Source organism: Scaptodrosophila lebanonensis, unplaced genomic scaffold (genome assembly GCF_003285725.1).
Source record: "Scaptodrosophila lebanonensis strain 11010-0011.00,11010-0021.00 unplaced genomic scaffold, SlebRS2 tig00001415-arrow-pilon, whole genome shotgun sequence".
NCBI classification, from domain to species: Eukaryota; Metazoa; Arthropoda; class Insecta; order Diptera; family Drosophilidae; genus Scaptodrosophila; species Scaptodrosophila lebanonensis.
This window is the reverse complement of record NW_022060742.1, coordinates 7,243,185-7,260,641: the sequence shown is the minus strand read 5'-3', so window position 1 is coordinate 7,260,641 and position 17,457 is coordinate 7,243,185. Positions and strand designations below refer to the sequence as shown.

Below are 17,457 nucleotides of genomic sequence, written 5' to 3'. Positions count from 1 at the left end.
TTTAGTTTAGATTCTTAAATAAATCAGGAACTCTTCAACAATGATAGAAATTTTTATTCATTGCCTACTTATTAAAACAAAATGTATATCCATTGATTGAATTTTGATTTGTTTCATTTGCTTTATAATTTATAAAAATTATTCACTTGAGTTCTACTTGTATTTGATTGTGAATATATTTGAAATGAGCATTCAATTATTAAATCAGTAACTCGTCATTAAATAAATTTAAATAAAATGTATATAAATGAATTGGATTTTGAAAGAGCCTTTGAATAATTATTCTAGATTCATAAATAAATAAATTATTCACTGGAGTTACAAACAAGTTATTGTTTGGAACTCATAAATGTAAGATTTTCTCAAAAATAAAGAAGTTTTGCTACTAGAGTAATTCTTGCACCTATGGCAGTTAGGTAAAATAATGACGCTATATACGATTTTTGATAAAATGGTAAAATAAAATAAATTGAAATAAAATGTATATAAATGAATTGGATTTTGAAAGAGCCTTTGAATAATTATTCTAGATTCATAATTAAATAAATTATTCACTGGAGTTACAAACAAGTTATTGTTTGGAACTCATAAATGCTAGATTTTCTCAAGATATCCTCATAAATAAAAAATTGTTTCTACTAGAATAATTCTTGCACTAATGCAATAATGAGGATAGATAAGATTTTTGATAAATTGGTTAACAAGTTATGGATGGTTTATATGGGCGAACGGACAGGCGGACATGTCTTTATCGATTCGTCCCGTTCTGCCTGTTAAATACATTTAGAGATTCGACTCTTTAGTATACCCTTCTGGTAAAGAATTCAAACATTTATGAGCTCTTGGTGAAAAAAAATAGAAAATACGACTTCATTTTGAAACCGAATTAATTTAAATATTTAAACTGAAAAGTTAAGTGAGAAAGACGAAGTCAAATAAATTCGATAATTTTTTGTACCTTAGAAATGCATTCTATTTCTTGAAAACTGTTTATTTTTCCACTAAGGACTTTAAACTTCTTTTGAACGAAATTATAGTTGTATATTTAAATAGGAGTTTTAAGTGCGCCATTCATCACTTCAGACTATTTGCGTTGCTGACCCAAATCTTTGATTAGTCAGTCAAGGCTTTCGAATCAATTTAGTGTCGTTTCCTACTCAGAAGATTTGACACCTTGGAAGCGAAGGCAAAGAAAGCCAAGCCGGCCGCAACCATTAAAAGCCCATAAAAAGATATATATATATATAAGAAAACATCCAGACGGTAGTAGAAGAAGGAAACATAAAGAAGAAAATGGCAAGTGAGCAGCCCACTGCGCTTAAATTAAGTTTTTCACCGCAAGCGCTCACTCACTCACTCAGTCATTCATTCAGTGAGTCGCCCAATCAATCGATGCAATCAATCAGGCTGCTGCCCACGCTGGTCTGCGGCTAAGAGTGGCCGGCGGCCAGATTTGTTTTTGTAATTTATTTGCACAGATTTTGCCAGCCGGTAGCTGCACTTTTTTTTACTAGACCGCCTCACACAAAAGTAACCTAGTTTTTCAGTTTTTTTCTCCCCATTTTCTTTTACATTCGCACTAAAGTTTTTCGCGCACATTCCAAGCAAACATAAAGACCGCTGGATGGACGGCCGATAGGCGTCAGCGATGGTGAAGGAAAATAAAAAAGTTATCACTGATTATTTTGCAATTTTCTGCAGTGCTCTGCCGGCTCCGGCTTCTCAGTCATTGGCGCTTTCCAAGCCAACAACTCTTAATGCGCTTTAAATTGAAATGAAAGCGTAAATATTTCCCTGGTCGTGTTGTTATTGCTGTTGTAGTCGACTAAGTATATAAGTAGATTCTAGAGCCGCACTGATTGAAAGTGTTGTGCGTAGTGCGAGCACATTTCTTGGCCAAATAAGAAAGTTGAAGGTCAGCGCAGAAGTTCAGAGTGTGCCAGCCAGGAAAATTAAAAAGAAAAATAACATGGGGAACAAATTAAACAAGAAAAAGAAAAGCAAATTGAGAGCAATGCAAGCTGAGCTACTAATTGGGTTTGTTCTGCTGTGCCAGCCCGAATGCATGACAGAGTTTGAAAGCAGCATTCACAATTGTATTGAGGGAGCCAGCGACAGCGGAAAGTATGGCTTTAAGACCATTTCCAACTAGGTGTTGGCAGTTGATGAAAATATACTACTACAAGTATAATGAAATTGTTTTAGCTCGATTGAATGTAATTATTCAATGACAGAAATGATTTAAAATCATTTCAAAAATTTCAATTCCAATTTATTGACACATAATCATTAGTTTTGTTCCTTCAAATTTGAAAAGTGCATATGAATTTGGTTTTAGTTTATTGAAAGAATGTAATGTCAAGGAAAGAAGTGATTTCAATTCATTTAAAACATATAAATTACAATTTGTTATTTACTTCTATCATATTTCGATTTCTACTTACTCTTCGCATATGATATGCCTCAATTATTCGACACACTTAGTTTATTATGGTAAGTCCATTATCATCACACTTTTCGAATCAATAAATAATAATCAATAGTAAATAAGTCAATAAATGAATACTCCACTATGTATCTTTCCTTTACCAAGAGAGAATCGAGATGACTGTATGGTTTCGTTCATTACTACTTATAAGAAACTTAAATAAATACACTTGCTATTATTTGGAGAAATAATCGAAATAATTTTTTGCGACCATATTTCTTTTATGCCAACATTTGAGAATCGAAATGTCTGACATTCCTTAACTAACTTTTGTGGAACTTAAATGAATGTACTCACTATGATTCATTTATGTTAACAGTTCAGAATATTTGTCGTATTTTTCAAGTTTGCTATGAAAAGTCTCAAAATAACTTGTAAATAACAGAAAATTACTCTTGAGAATAGAATTCTTATTAGACTTGATTGAAGTCACATAATTTCCCTGTCATACTAGGAGTTGTAATATTTATCAAATTTAGCTACAATTTATTTGTTTGTCTGACCGTAATTGAGAATATTTTTGGAAATCTTAGTTGGTGGTTAGCAACCCATACTAGACTGGTAGAATATTATAATACAGACGCTCACAGACGGAATGAGGAATGGCTACGGACAGATATGCAAATAATTTGCACTGAGTGAGTTTTTAAAAGCAAGCATTGAAAAGTGAATTCTAATAAATTTTTTGTTGTTAAAACTGTATTTTAGTGGAGAATTCTTCCAAGCTTTGATTGAATTAACATAGTAATAACCATCATTATTGTTACATCACCAGAACAATTAAGTTTCTTTGTATGTATATAAGGAATATAATGAATAAATTTAATTAACATATATTATTATTAAATAAGAATTCTTCCCATCTTCTGAGCATCCTTAGGAATCGAGGAAATCTTGAATCGATAAACAATTCAACCTCGCCATTCTACCATCTACCCACACAGCTTTCAAGGCTTTCATGTTTCTAGACATTATCATCACATTTGTATCTGCGTTGGCTAATCTACGACGGCATATCCGTCAATAATTTGAAGACAAGACAATGAATAGCCCCTTTTGTGTATTGAAAGGAAGTATAAAATTAACGCAGCTGCTCCAAAGCAAAAGTTCAATGCAATAGCGGAAATGACCATAGCACCTAAAAGACAAAAGAGACGACGACGATGGCCAGAACAGAGAACAGAGAGCAGAATAGAAGAGTCAGAGCCACGCCAGACCACCGGCCTATAATTAAGCGTTAAAAAGAATGTGCCGCCTAATTGTCGACAACACTCCATGGCTGGCGCAATAGCGCCCTAATCCCAAACTCGTCTCTATAACTGGAAAATAAGAAATAACGAAAACAAATCAAGGAAGTGCCACATACCCGAAGATAGATAAAAAAGAATGAGTGGTCGGTTGAGCGCATAAAATACAACAAACACACAGATCCGATCCGAAAGAGCCACTTAACGCGGCTGACGCTATAAAGTCGGGATAGCGAGACTAGAACAGCAGACGACAATCCGGACTTCTAATACAAACACACGATGTACATACATACCTACAAAGCAATGACGAGGTCGTCTCTGGCATTGGATTATAATTATGTCTAAATTAGGCGTGAGAACCAGCAGAGCAGCGAGTGGTTACGAAGAATGGAGCTCGAGCGTCATATGAGAGTGTGTTTGGATGTGTCTTTGGCATAAAGTCAAGGGAAAAGCTTAAAGTTGAAGGTATTTAGAACGGGGTCTCACAAACAAGTGGAGCAAGCTTACTAGATACACCGACGAACAGCTGGATATGTACATACAGCTATAAACTCTTATTTGTTTTGAAATATTTATTTATGTTCCCTTGTTAGGGTTATTTTATTTTTAGTTGAAGGAACAACTTTACTCGCAGAAGTGAAAAGTTTTATTTCAACAAATATAGGCAATTTTGGTTCCACAAACTAAGCAACAATTTTTTTTTATTCTATAAAAAAGTTTTACACGTTTTGGACTTAAACTTAAAGTGTTTCAGAGTTCTATCACAATATGTGGCAACTTAACAATATTTATTTAAATTTATAATATAATATTTCTTTAGCGCTATAGTTTAAACTCTTCAGAGGGACATATTAATTGCATATATATTTGAATTCAAAAATCTTTATATAAAACTATAAATCTATGTTATGAAACGATTATTTCCATTTTTTCTTGCATCCTTTGATTTTCATCTTCTGTGGGTTTTTAAAAGAAATTAATATTTATTTGAAAATATTTTAAAATGTACATTTCCTAATTGATCTAAAAACTTCTCAATTTAAAATAAATATGCGTCAAAAAATTTGTTAACGATTAAATTCTTATAAAACATTTGATTATAAGTATAAGCATTTTAAGCTAAAACTCACTTTTCATTTAGAATTCTTAAATTTCAATCAAAACACAAATGTTCAAATTTCATTGTATCGTTGTTTAAGATCGATCGCTAACTATTATTTAGTTTCATGAGAGCCTCCACACTAACAAAAATATACTTTATTTAGAGAATTTTGAAAACGTATGCTTCTCCTTTGGCCTGGGCTATTATAAAGCTTTCATAATTCAATCAGAACAGATCTTGTAATATCACTACTGATATTGAATTTTTTGCATTATTCTATTTATAAATATAGGTATTTTAAAAAGTAGCCATAATAATGTTTAGCTATTACTTAAGACACATCATGAAAAATTCAACGTTTTCAAACATTTGTATTTAAATTTTTGTTTTTGTTTTTGTATTCAGTTTTTTTCTGAGCGAGGACATCGAAACGGACGTTGACGAATCTCTTCTGGGAATTATTAATTTATAGCTAATAAAGAAACTGATTACTTTTAGTTAAGGTACGATTCATATTACTCCTGAATTTAGAATTTATGAATCGCGTCTTTTGTCCTAAAATCGTTCAAAATCTAATTCGAAATAGGTAATTGGCTCCGAACAGAAACCAATTTGTAATATTAATGATCGTTCCCATTTAACCGATCGTTGGTGTTCGGTAGCCCCAGCTGTCTGAGGGGGCGGTTGCTGCGGCCAATGGGCCACTTAGCACTTGAACCACACACACGGGCGAGCTGTAAGTGCGATTTTGTCTGCACAATTAAGTCACGTCTCTCCATTAAACAATAGCAAAAACAAATCATCGTGGCTTGTGAGACACTTCGACAAGTTTGTGTCTTAAGTCTTTTGTTTAGTGGTTCGTTCAACGATTGTACGTCGGCCACAGAATTCGCAACTCACCTGTTTCAATTGCCACTGCAGTGTATCCACCTGATTCTGTAATATGACAGCCTCGACATTTAACGTTTGCTCATGTGTTGCTGGCGGTGGCTGTTGTGGCAAGTCGTAGCCGCCGATGTTGTTGTTGTTGTTGCTGTTGCCACGGGGTGCGGCGCCTCCGTTGACGTTGGCATCCTGAAAATGTTGTTAACAGTTGTTTAATTGCATGAAATTGATAAATGCGCGTAAAATTAGTTACAGAGTAGCTGAAAAAGATTACTGCAAAATTCCAAACACATTTCAAAAATGTTGTCAAGCGTCGCCTTTTAAAAAAAATATCCACACAACCAAGCAACAAACAGCGGCCACAATTTTGCACATTAACACCACAAAGCCTAAGTGTGTGGCTGCTTGGGTGGCTCGCTTGTAGGCTTTCCTTTCGGTTTTTCAAAACGAGCGCACAAATCCCAAATATTTATGTGCACAAGAGTGCGAGTATCTGTGTGTGTGTGTGTGTGTGTGTTTACACACATAAATATACAAAAATGTGGCAGCTGATGGCCGCAACCAAAAGCGGAAAACTCAGGCGAAAAATGAAATAAAAACAACACTCAAATCCATGTACAATTAATTAGAGAAATTATTTTGCAAGTTGTGTTGGCCATTGGCCGTTGCGGCGAGGTCGGATCGATAGGTTATGCAAATAACAATTTCTTTGGGTACATTTTTATTTATATTTTACAACAATGTTTATGACTACGAATACTATTCTCAGCTTATCAGGCGCAAAATTGGCTGCGATGATTCCGTTCCGGCAATGTCCACGTGAAAGTTGCATTTCCCGCATATCGTTGAAAGTGCAATGAATTTCGTGGAAATGATTGCAACTGACCGGAATGTCAGCAGCCGAAGAGCTTAAAATATGCAACAAAACACTTCTAAATTACTTACTAAAAGTTGAATTTAAAAAGAAGTTCACTATTTGCAAAATATTGGTACCTTACGAATTATCGCAAAGAAACATAAGGGTTTGGAAAAATCTAAATCCAAAATGGTGCAGGAAAGTGTAGGTGGAGCTGGAAGGGAATCATCTGCCATGAGCTGCTCCCATTTGGCCAAACGCTGAGGACCTCTACTATCGACAATACTAAAAGACCGTTTTAAGCTAGCGATTGCCAAGAAGTCATAGGAATTGGACAATGGAAAAGGTTTTTTTTTTTTACGATGACAAATGGCTGGAAACTTAGGGAACTTGGTTGAGCGGTTTTAATGCCATCCATCATACAGTCCAGATCTGTCTTCAACTGGTTAACAACTTTTTTTTAACATTACAAAACTTTCTGGGTGACAAAATTTGCATGGGAAAAAGGGTTGGCCGACTTTTGTTTTAGCAGCAATACTCAGAGCATTTATAAGAGAGCAAAAATAATTATTTTAAAGCTTTTAACTTAAATGAATCTAGTATTTTTTTTATGAATGACTTTTTATGGCCCCATTCTTTTCATTTATTTATTTATTTATTTATTCATTCCATTACGTATCTTCGGTAGCAGAGTTGGATGGACGATTCGCATGAGGCAAGTTTTCACTGAATGGTTCATGTATTCTCGATAGAGTAGACTCCTCACATTCCAAGCAGAACAAAATTGGAAGCACAACATTTTAGGCAAAAGAGAAAATTTTTCCACTGTAAACAAATAGCTCGAACTTCATACAAATGTGAAGGAGGGTGTTACCAATCTAGGAAATGGATAAGTCGGGCGAACTTCGATCAGACGGTAGACTAATAAATACTATATTGTTTAAATATAGGGACAAAAGTTTGTGGGGCATTAAATTTCATATAGATAAGCAACGAAATGATATATAACTAAATATTTGTATGCTGATTATACATTTTTAAAGTTTAACGATAGCTGCCTTTCTTCAAGCAAAATAAAGTAGCTGAAGGTTATTTCACCGACCATAAAGGTCATGACAACATTTTCTTAATCAGTTTTAAGATTTATAGCCTTGAAAGGGAGGAATATTGTTGGATCGTTTTTCAAGTCGTTGTCATTAAATTGAAACTAGAAAATCGTAAATACATAGATGGTAGAAATTTCAAGAAGACACACAGTTTCTTGCCGGAAAACACGTTTGAGTAGAGTTTAAAAATATTTGCCTGCTAATTATGTAATAGACAGTTTGTTGAGCTGATTTCAAACAATTTGCTGATCCACCCTCATATAAGCTGTTGTTGTTATTACTTTTTGGTCATTTGTGGCTTTTCTTTATTAATTTCGATTATTTATTCGCATTTTTCATTGCATTTTTCTTTTCATTCACAGCAACACACACACACACACACAACCACACGTACTATTACAAAAATGTTTGCAATAAATTTCTGGTATGCTTCAAATTTTTTTCATACATTTATTGAAGCGTAATGGGAGGGGTTATGGAAGAGGTGGGGAGAGGGGGAGGGCTTGCAGAACCCGTTTAAAAGTTATGCGCCATGTTTTCATATAACTCCGTATATAACATTTTTCGCTGCTGTTTATAGTATTTGTGGTATACTTTTTCTTTTATAGTGCGTCATTTTTTCAAAGACTTTGACCCACAAGCAAAAAACGTTCAACCATTTAAAAAAACATTAGAAACTAGTTGTGAGCTTCACAGTTTTATTTTATTTAATTTTGTTTTTTTTTTTTAGTTTCTGTGGCAGCGACTTGACCTCCATTTTGACTTATGATGTAATGCAGGCTAAGTATAGTTGGCCTATTGTTTCGGCCACTTTCTTTCTTTGCACGCCCACCCACATACAGCAGCGTGGATTGCAGAGTTAGAGACCAATTTACAAATTGGTGGGGCGGTTGAAAAACTTTAAATCAAATGTTGTCCGCAATTGTGTGTCTGATTGTTTGTTTGCACAACAATTATTGCAAATGCATTGCATTGTTCGAGTAAATTTCAATAATTTAAACATACCCTCTACTTTAATTAAAGGGGGAAATTTGTTTTTTCGGAATGGGTGGATACTGCTCTGGACATGCCCTGCTCTACTTGACTATATCAAGTAGTCTGGATCTATATCCAGACTACCCTCAATTTTAAAGAAGAATAAAGATAAAAGAAGATGAAAAATATTTTGTAAGTTTTATAAGCATGTACTCTTTTGGTTTCGATGTGTTAGCGCCATGTGAGTCTTCTGTCCTCTGTGATAAAAGGTCAAAATTTGGTTCCCATCTGTTCTGTGTTTTAAAACAGCGGCATTATCTTGAAAAAAAAAAGAATCGTGATTTGAACTTCTTGTTACCAATGAGTTATTGCTGTTTCCGAATTCGATTAAATGATGCCGAATCAAAATCGAAAGTGGCTTCAAAAGATAGGGTTTCAAAAATGGTGTACAGACTTTTTCAAACTTTAACTGCTTTGGCCATTGAGATCCTTTGAATGTTTTTATTGTTATTGTTTCTTAAGCTTTGTTAGCTTGAAAGTCTTTATTTTAAATGTGTACATAAATTGAAATTTAATTTTTTTTCTGTTAGTTTTAAAAGGATTTTCAATCTTCTTCCGTATTTGTAATTTAAATGATCTATTAGATCGAGATGTCTGAACACATCCTATGCCAGTAATTTACAAGTTCTGATTAGTCGGGCGAAAAATCTGCGACTCGTACTGCTTCGACAACATCACGAAAAGTCGAAACGGCGGGCTTTCTTTCCATAACATAAAGGCTGATTCAGATATACCAAAAATTCAAAAGAGAAAAGTGGAAATTCCATTTGAGGATGAAGAAAATCTCAAAGGAGAAGGAAAACAAGCAGACAGTTGGATTGGCAATTGTTGATCACTTAATTAGAAAATCATCTTAACATTTAAATGAGGGAGTCTCTAAAATTAGTGTCTAAATTACAGGCTTACTATACTTCACTCCATTTTGAAATTCTTCTAGCATCACATATTCTTGCTATATATTCTTTATATATACAGAGACGAGCCAACAGGTGATTCTGCAGATGCGGAATCAGTCTAATCAAGAGCATTACAAAAAGGATATAAATAACTATGTAGGGTATTTAGTTTGTTAAAGCTCAACTGCTTGGCATTTTAACTATTTTTGTTTTTGAAAATGTATTTTGAAAGTCTGCGTGGGTTGGCTGTCATGTTACCGCTATGGTTGTGTGGTTGTTGTTTTTTGTTGTTAATGCTTGGTCAGTGTTGTTGGTATTGTTGTTTTGATGTGGCTGCCACAAACAAATTACCATTTGTGGTCTATGCAATTGTGGCTAAATTGTGGACTCTGGTAGTTGCAGTCTACAGATTTGGCAAACAAACTCAATTTGGCGTAATTTGACGCTTGTTAATTAAGGTATGGATGTGTGCGAGTATCTATTTATCTATGGTTTGTCTGGCATTTATGAGCGGTCGCCTAATGGCCAACTCTGCATAAAAGTGCATTAACAAATTGCGATAAGTATGTGTGTGTGTATGGCAGTTATGGTAAATGGATGCTGTCTTTATGTGGGCTAGACTAGGCCAACAGGCTTTGTCCATAATAAACGTGTAGGTACTTGTATTAAGTAGATATGGACCTACTTACTTACCGGTTTAACTGTAAAGTAGTATATACTTTATTTCAACCAAAATATAAATCTCAGCAGTTTCAACATTCCAGTATTTCAGCTTCACTTTATTGGCAACAAATCTTCTATTTGTAACACAAACTAAGTCCAAAAGAGAATGTATATCTTTAGTTTTCTAAAATTTTTAAAAATTTCTAAACCTTTGATTTAAAGTCTATTAGAATACTTTTCAGTTTCAACATTCCAGTATTTCAGCTTCACTTTATTGGCAACAAATCTTCTATTTGTAACACAAACTAAGTCCAAAAGAGAATGTATATCTTTAGATTTCTAAAATTATTAAATTATTATTAAATTTCTGCTCTAAGAGATTTCTCAAAGACTTTGATTTAAAGTCTATTAGAATATTTTTCATATTGAAGACAGTTGAAGATATTTGAAAAGTCTGCACTTTCGATAAGGAAATAAATTCCATTAATATGTTGTAATAGTTTGTACTAAATATTAAGTGTTTAGTTACTATTTCCATTAAGAAGGCTGTATATTTTACTAGGTATGTTAAAGATGTTCTACATACGGGTACGAATAGAGTGGAATCTAAAAAGATTCCATTTTTAGTTCAACAAGTAATACTCCTTTCCTGTTCGAATATTATTTGTTATATAAAAACCCATTAGTAAAACTTATTTCGTATGAAATTTTTCATATAAAAACATTAATGCTCAGCAAATAAATACGCCGCTCATTAAGAATGTGTTGAGTTATACAAAAATGGACTGGCTTGTGGCTTAACCTTTTGGGAATGACATGTTTTATCGAATTTCTTATTCAATTTTTATGTGTCGATAAGAAAAGAGTTCGAGAATCCATATTTTATTGCACATTTATCATGTCTTTGTGCACGACTATAAGCATTTTTTGACGTGTTTTTGGTCGCACGAAAGCCACATACTATTCATTTTCCGGTGCACAAGTAAACTATTCTATTTAGATCCTTTTCATTACATTCCCAAGCAGTAGTCAAAATAAGCCCAGTCTAATTCATAATCACTACTTTAGAATCTTATTATAAAAACTAATTATATATAATTATGGCACGATTTAAGTAAACATTTTTCAATGCGCCGAGAATGCATCACAAAACTCATCAGCATTTGTTGGGCCAAAGTACAGTTTGCAGTTAGTCAGTTAGTCACATAATTTGCATAAATTTAGAGCGAACCACAGCTGCTCCAAATGCAGAGAACAACAGCAACAACAACAAGAAGAACAAGCTATATCATCTCTCTTTTGCACCCTCATGCCATAATATCAAATTCTAATTAAAATGCGCGCGTTACCATTCGCATAAACAGTCGGGCGAGATGTCGACCTCATTGCAAATGAGTTTGGCATGCAAATTTGTTGGCTGCTGTTGATGCTGCTGCCACTGCCAACAACAAATGTCAATTGCAATTGCCAGCGGCAATAGAGCGAACGACTGATGAGGAGACAGGTTCAGAGATTCAGAATCAGAATCAAATAAAGCTACCGCTTTAAAAGGAACTGCTGGTGCTCAGCTCATCAATGTGCCATTTATATGTAATGGAATAAAACTCAGTAGACTTGAATCGAGTTGCTGTTGTTTTTGTTGTTGTTCTCATTCTCGTTGATGTTGTTGCATTTGTAGAGCAGCTAGTTGAAGAAATCTGCATTTCAAATCAGCGCCCAACATATTACAATAAAAATGAACCAAAACAAACCCCACAACTCCAACTACAAACAATTTTCAACTTGTTGGCAACAGCAGCAGCAGCAGCAGCAACAACAACAAACAACTGCATGCTCCAGTAACTTCTGCAGCCAATTTCCCATCGCCCCACTCCACTCCACCCCCTCCACTCCAGCACTCCAACGAGAGCTTCAACAAGTGCGCAAAGGGTTTCATATGTGGAGGCCACTTCATCTCTGTTCCCAGGCCGGCTCCGTTACCAACAACGACATTGTCTGCCGCTTGTTATTTAAATTGTTTTGAGCTAGAAGTTATGCATAAAAAAATGGATGACGGAAAAAGGGTCAAATAGCATTTTTATAGTCGTACATGTTGAGATGATGATGCCCCTCTATCGTTCTTCTTGCTGCATTCTGTCAATTGTTGTTGCCGTCAGTCTCGATTGAATAAGTCGTTCTTGCCAATTTTACTTCGACTCTGTTAAGCAGGAAGTTGATGATGTTGTTGGGGCAGGAACAAGATCAGCAGCTATGCTACTTTATATTGCTTAGACGACAACAGAACTCGACTGTAGAGAGCAATTATTGATTCGTTCCTCATGCCCCTGATGAATGGATGTTAAATGAGATTTATTGATCACGAGCCTTAAATATTGTATCATATAAGTAGCACGATCTCTGATTTTATAATAGATTAAATAAAATGATTAAGTTCTCTTTCATTTGATTGCTGCTTGAAGGACAACTGAACTTGATTGCTCAAACAACTTAAGAACCACATTTCTTGACTTGAAGTCAAAATATCAAACGCTGTCTTAAATAAAGTATTAACAAAGCACATCCGTGCATCTGTTCTTATTTATTAGTACACTGATAAAAAAGTTGCACAGTACATATGAATATTTTCATATTAAATTTAATGTTCTACTATTTCATATTCAAATCAAATATAAACATCGCAAATTCTACTAAAAACATATTCAATAAGTGATTTTAATGTGAATATTATTCAAAACAAAGTGTAAAACTTCGTTATTAAAGTGTGTCATATTCAATTTAATGTTGAACCATATTAAATATTAATATGCACACACTTCAAAAAACAAATACCTAAATTTACTACAGGGTGCGCCATATTTTATGTCGGTATGTAGATTTTGAATAACTTTGTCATTAGTGAACCGATTGACTTGAGTAGACCAGTGTTGAAAACCTCAGCTCAAGAAATTGTACAGAACCAAATTAAATAAAAATATCTCATACTTGAAAATCGGTTGTTTATTTTCAAGGATATTCAATGTTTGCATACCGACATAAAAGATGGCGCACCCTGTATATTCCATAGAAAATTATAATATTTTTTCAACTTTAATGTGAAGTTTTTTGTAGTCGATTTAAATATACTAGCAATATATTAAATTTCAATTGACCAGAATTCAAAAGTCGCTTTTCAGCGGTTGTATGGTTTAAATACAAAGTGTAATCGATTGACATGCAGATATGGTCGTTAGGTATGTGTCAAGTAAGTGTTATTCAATCAGCTGCTTCTCACTTTTAATATTAATATTGATCCAAGCTATTTCCGTACTAAAAGGCATAAAAAAACATCAAGAAAATTAATTCATAATAATAACAAAAGAATTTTAAAATTACTTTCTGCTAAACAAAGGTTATATACATAGAAAAAAAATATGTACATATATAGAAATAAAATATACTTCATGGAAATGTCAATATTGAAAAGAGTTAAAAAAAAAAAAACAGTAGAGTAGACAAAAAAGTGGAAAAAATATTTAATAATTATAAAAAAAAAAACCTTTGATGTGAATCAAACCCACGTCTCTACATCATCATCGCACATCATCACTTGTTATTTAATATCGTCACACTTTAAATTTAATATTTTAATATTAAATTTAAAATTTAAATGGGCAAACTTCATATTTTGTAAAGCACACGATGGAAAAAATAGTTAAATCTACGTGTACATATTGCAGTTTCTGTGGTTTTTTTTTATCAGCGTATCCATTATGATAGCTTAGACGAAAAGAGCATAAGAAGTACAGTCATTAAGGACTTCAAAACACAATCTTTTTAATTTGATTTTAGTTATTTGAAATGATTTTAAAATTGCAGCTTATTTTTGGATATCACTTACCACTGAATTGTAATATAAATTAGCTTGCGGAACTCATTGTTTTATAACCATATTCGATTTAAGAAATTCGACCAATCTGTATGTAAATTATTTGTCTACCTGACCATAAGCTAATAAATTTACGCTATCATAACTTTAACTCGAAGCTTTATTATAATAATAATTATTAATAATAAGTGTGCCTGTATTATTGATTTCAACAGTGTCTCTAATTGGTTTTTAGTCATGAAATCATTTTGAAAACCCATCGTACAAAAGTTGTACACTCGACGCGTAAACGTGACAAAATCGTTTGTCTTTAACTTTGGAAAATGTTCAAAAATTGCAACTGTTGTTAGTACTATATATTTGCGGATTTGCTTGACTTTAATCATTTTAAAGCAAAAGGAAGCAATTGGAAAACGTGTTGTCGATGCGATTGTCTGATAGAAAGAGTGTCAAAATATTTGCTTTTTCGAACAACAATTGAAATTCCTTTGCGAATATAGACGCGTTGAAAATGATATGGCAATAATGATTATTATAAGCGGCAATAAGTTTTTGAGCAACAAAGACAACAACAACAATAACAGAAGTTACCAAATAGCAAAAGTTGTCGTCAATGAATGCTGTGTTGGCCGCTTCCCCCCTCCCCTCCCCTCCCCGCCACTCCCTTCCCTCTTTCCGTCCCATCCAAATGACAATGTGTTGGCAACAATTGAAATTTTGTGCGCACTCATGTGAGAAAGTCATGCCAAATGCAGATTTTATAATGATACGAAGAATAGCATACCATAGCTAAGTTTTTTATTATTATTTAGTTTTTTGTATTTTTTGTATTTTGTCGTTTTTCAACGTTTTGTTGTTACAACTCTTGTGTCGTTTGTGCGGGTGACGGGCGTGGCAGGCAGGCATTGCAATACAAAACATTTTATGCTGTAATTTGTGCGACTTACAAAAAATAGTAACAACAATTATAATGACAGCTATCATATACATTGGTCAAGCTAATTTGTCGACGTTTTGCAAGATCCCCTTCCAACCGGCGATTTAGTGTCAACAAAGTATTTCAATTGCCTTGAAACAATATTCGAAAAGCGAGATAAATTTGAAATATTTGAGTGTCAAAAATGGTTTATGCGCTAATTATGCAGCATTAGATATTGAATTATGATTTCTAAATAGGCGTGCCCGCTTTGTAGAGCTCTTGCGAGAAGTACAAAAAAAAGAAGAAACAAAAAGTGAAGGGCTTTGTTAGCTATGCTCTCAAGCTTAATTCAAATTTATAATCAAGAATTAAGTTGTTCAGGGAACAAATGCATAATGAGTTCGACATTGACAAATGTTCGACTTAGTTTAAATCTGCCTTAGATATGCCGGAGCGTTAAAAAATTAAAGATACGACTTTTATTTTTGTTGCTTGAGGAATTAAAAGCTTTTCAGTTTCACTTTAGATAAGCCTTAAAAATTTAACCTAAATTTGCTAAAAAGTGAACTTTTAAATGAATTCGCTTGCGATTGGAACTGGTTTTTTCAATACTTTATATGAACTCTTACAATATTACAGTTGGTACAGATATTTTTTGTAAGCCAAGATTGGAAGAGTCTTAAATTGCAAATAGCCCAACAAAATGTATCTGCAAGTAAGTGCTTGGCTGGTAATATTTAAAAAAAGTTGTGAAAATGGCAAACTTCGGAAAAAAATTAATGAAATGATTTTAACTTGCATGTGAAAAAACCATTTAATGTACTTTGGCAAAAGCATATCTAAATGGAAACATTACAATAATAAAAAAAAATAACACAAATATAAAAATAAAGAATGTTGAAATTGAACTAATGGTTAATAATAATTAAATTCTATTCATTCATTCAAATTTTAAAACAATTTTGTAATCCCAAATTCTTGAGAAATATTGACATTTTAATAGGATTCTTCTGTGAAACATTCATGGAATTTTGATGATTTAAGTTTGTTTGTGGGAGCGCAAATACATACAATGGGAAGTCCACCCAAACATGTTCCTTAATTAGTTCTTATAGAAAATGAGGTATACTATTGCTTCATATGGCTGACAAAAATTTGTTTAAAAAACTATTTGAAGGAATTTTCAAGAATATTCAATCAATCAATGGAAAACAGAGAAGTATTGCTGTGTCACAAAATTCTTCAGTCATCTACTGTTTCACAACATTTTTGTATCCATACCATTTCATTTTATGTATTTAAAAATGTTTTTAAAAAAAATTAGGTTACTCATACGCCGCACTGTCCATCAATTGGCAGGCGTTTCCGTTTAATTGTTGTTATTAGAGGCTTTGCGGCTCGATTTCCATTGCATTTTTTAATGTTTTTTATTTTGTTTTGTTTGCTTCCACTATGGCGCATATATTTAAATGGCTCTCTTAAGGTCTGCTACTACTGCTGTTGCTGTTGGGGCTGCTGTGCATGCGTGTAATTAAAGGCCTGTTGTACTCGTATTTGTATCTGACAGATATGCGCGCATATTTAAAATGCACGCGCTGCGAAGTGGAACGATTTTCGATATCCGCCAGTTACGCGACACTTCACCGCACAAAAACGCACTACGATTGGACCAGGCCCCGAACCAGCACTTGTTTCTCTTCCACAGTGGGCCTCACCTGCCATCATCATCATCATCTCATCATCGCGATGGTCGGGTCGGTGTTGAGGCTCGTTTTTGTCACTCCGTTTGACCTTCATTAGAGCGCCACAGCTCATCGTCGGTCCGCTTATTACCCTAGACGTCAATCAGTCTGAGCTGAGCGCTTCCTCCTGAAACTCTAACTTTTTTTATTTTCGTCATTTTTATTGCTCATGTTTGATTGATGCGGGTACAGACTTTGGGGCTTATCTTAATATCCGCGCGTCGCGCTTCATTCGAAGCTGTTGCATTGACAGTGAAACAGATGTGGCATTGTTGTTGTTGTTTTTGTTTTTGTTGTGTAAGCATAACGCCAACAAGCCTAGACCTGTAGACCAGACGCAGGCCAAACCTTTTTGGAAATTAATTTAAAATAACGCCCTAAGCGGCTTTTGTTTGCCTATGCTGTCTACAAGTATAAAGCTATCTGCCCATCTATATATACAAATATATATATATATATATAGTATGTATATATATGTGTGTGTGCTTATGTGGGCGAGGTTCATTGTTGTTGTTACTGCTGTTTACGCACAATCGATTTCAATTGTAGTTAGAAGCTTTGGCCTGTCGCCTCACTTGGTTCTAGTCCATAAATTGAAGTGCAAATGATGCGCAAAAAGTGCTTAGGAAAGGTATACTAACGAAAGTTTC

At 33.9% G+C, this 17,457-nt stretch overlaps 1 protein-coding gene across 1 annotated transcript in view; it reads right to left on the bottom strand.

Annotated features, from left to right (window-relative positions):
- LOC115632381 (homeobox protein 5) overlaps positions 1 to 17,457 on the bottom strand; it is a 49,469-nt gene that overhangs the window by 5,150 nt on the left and 26,862 nt on the right. Inside the window, exon 2 of the mRNA XM_030529510.1 lies at positions 5,741 to 5,914. Coding sequence (XP_030385370.1) covers positions 5,741 to 5,914 — 174 coding nt within the window. The remainder of the gene's footprint in view (positions 1 to 5,740; positions 5,915 to 17,457) is intronic.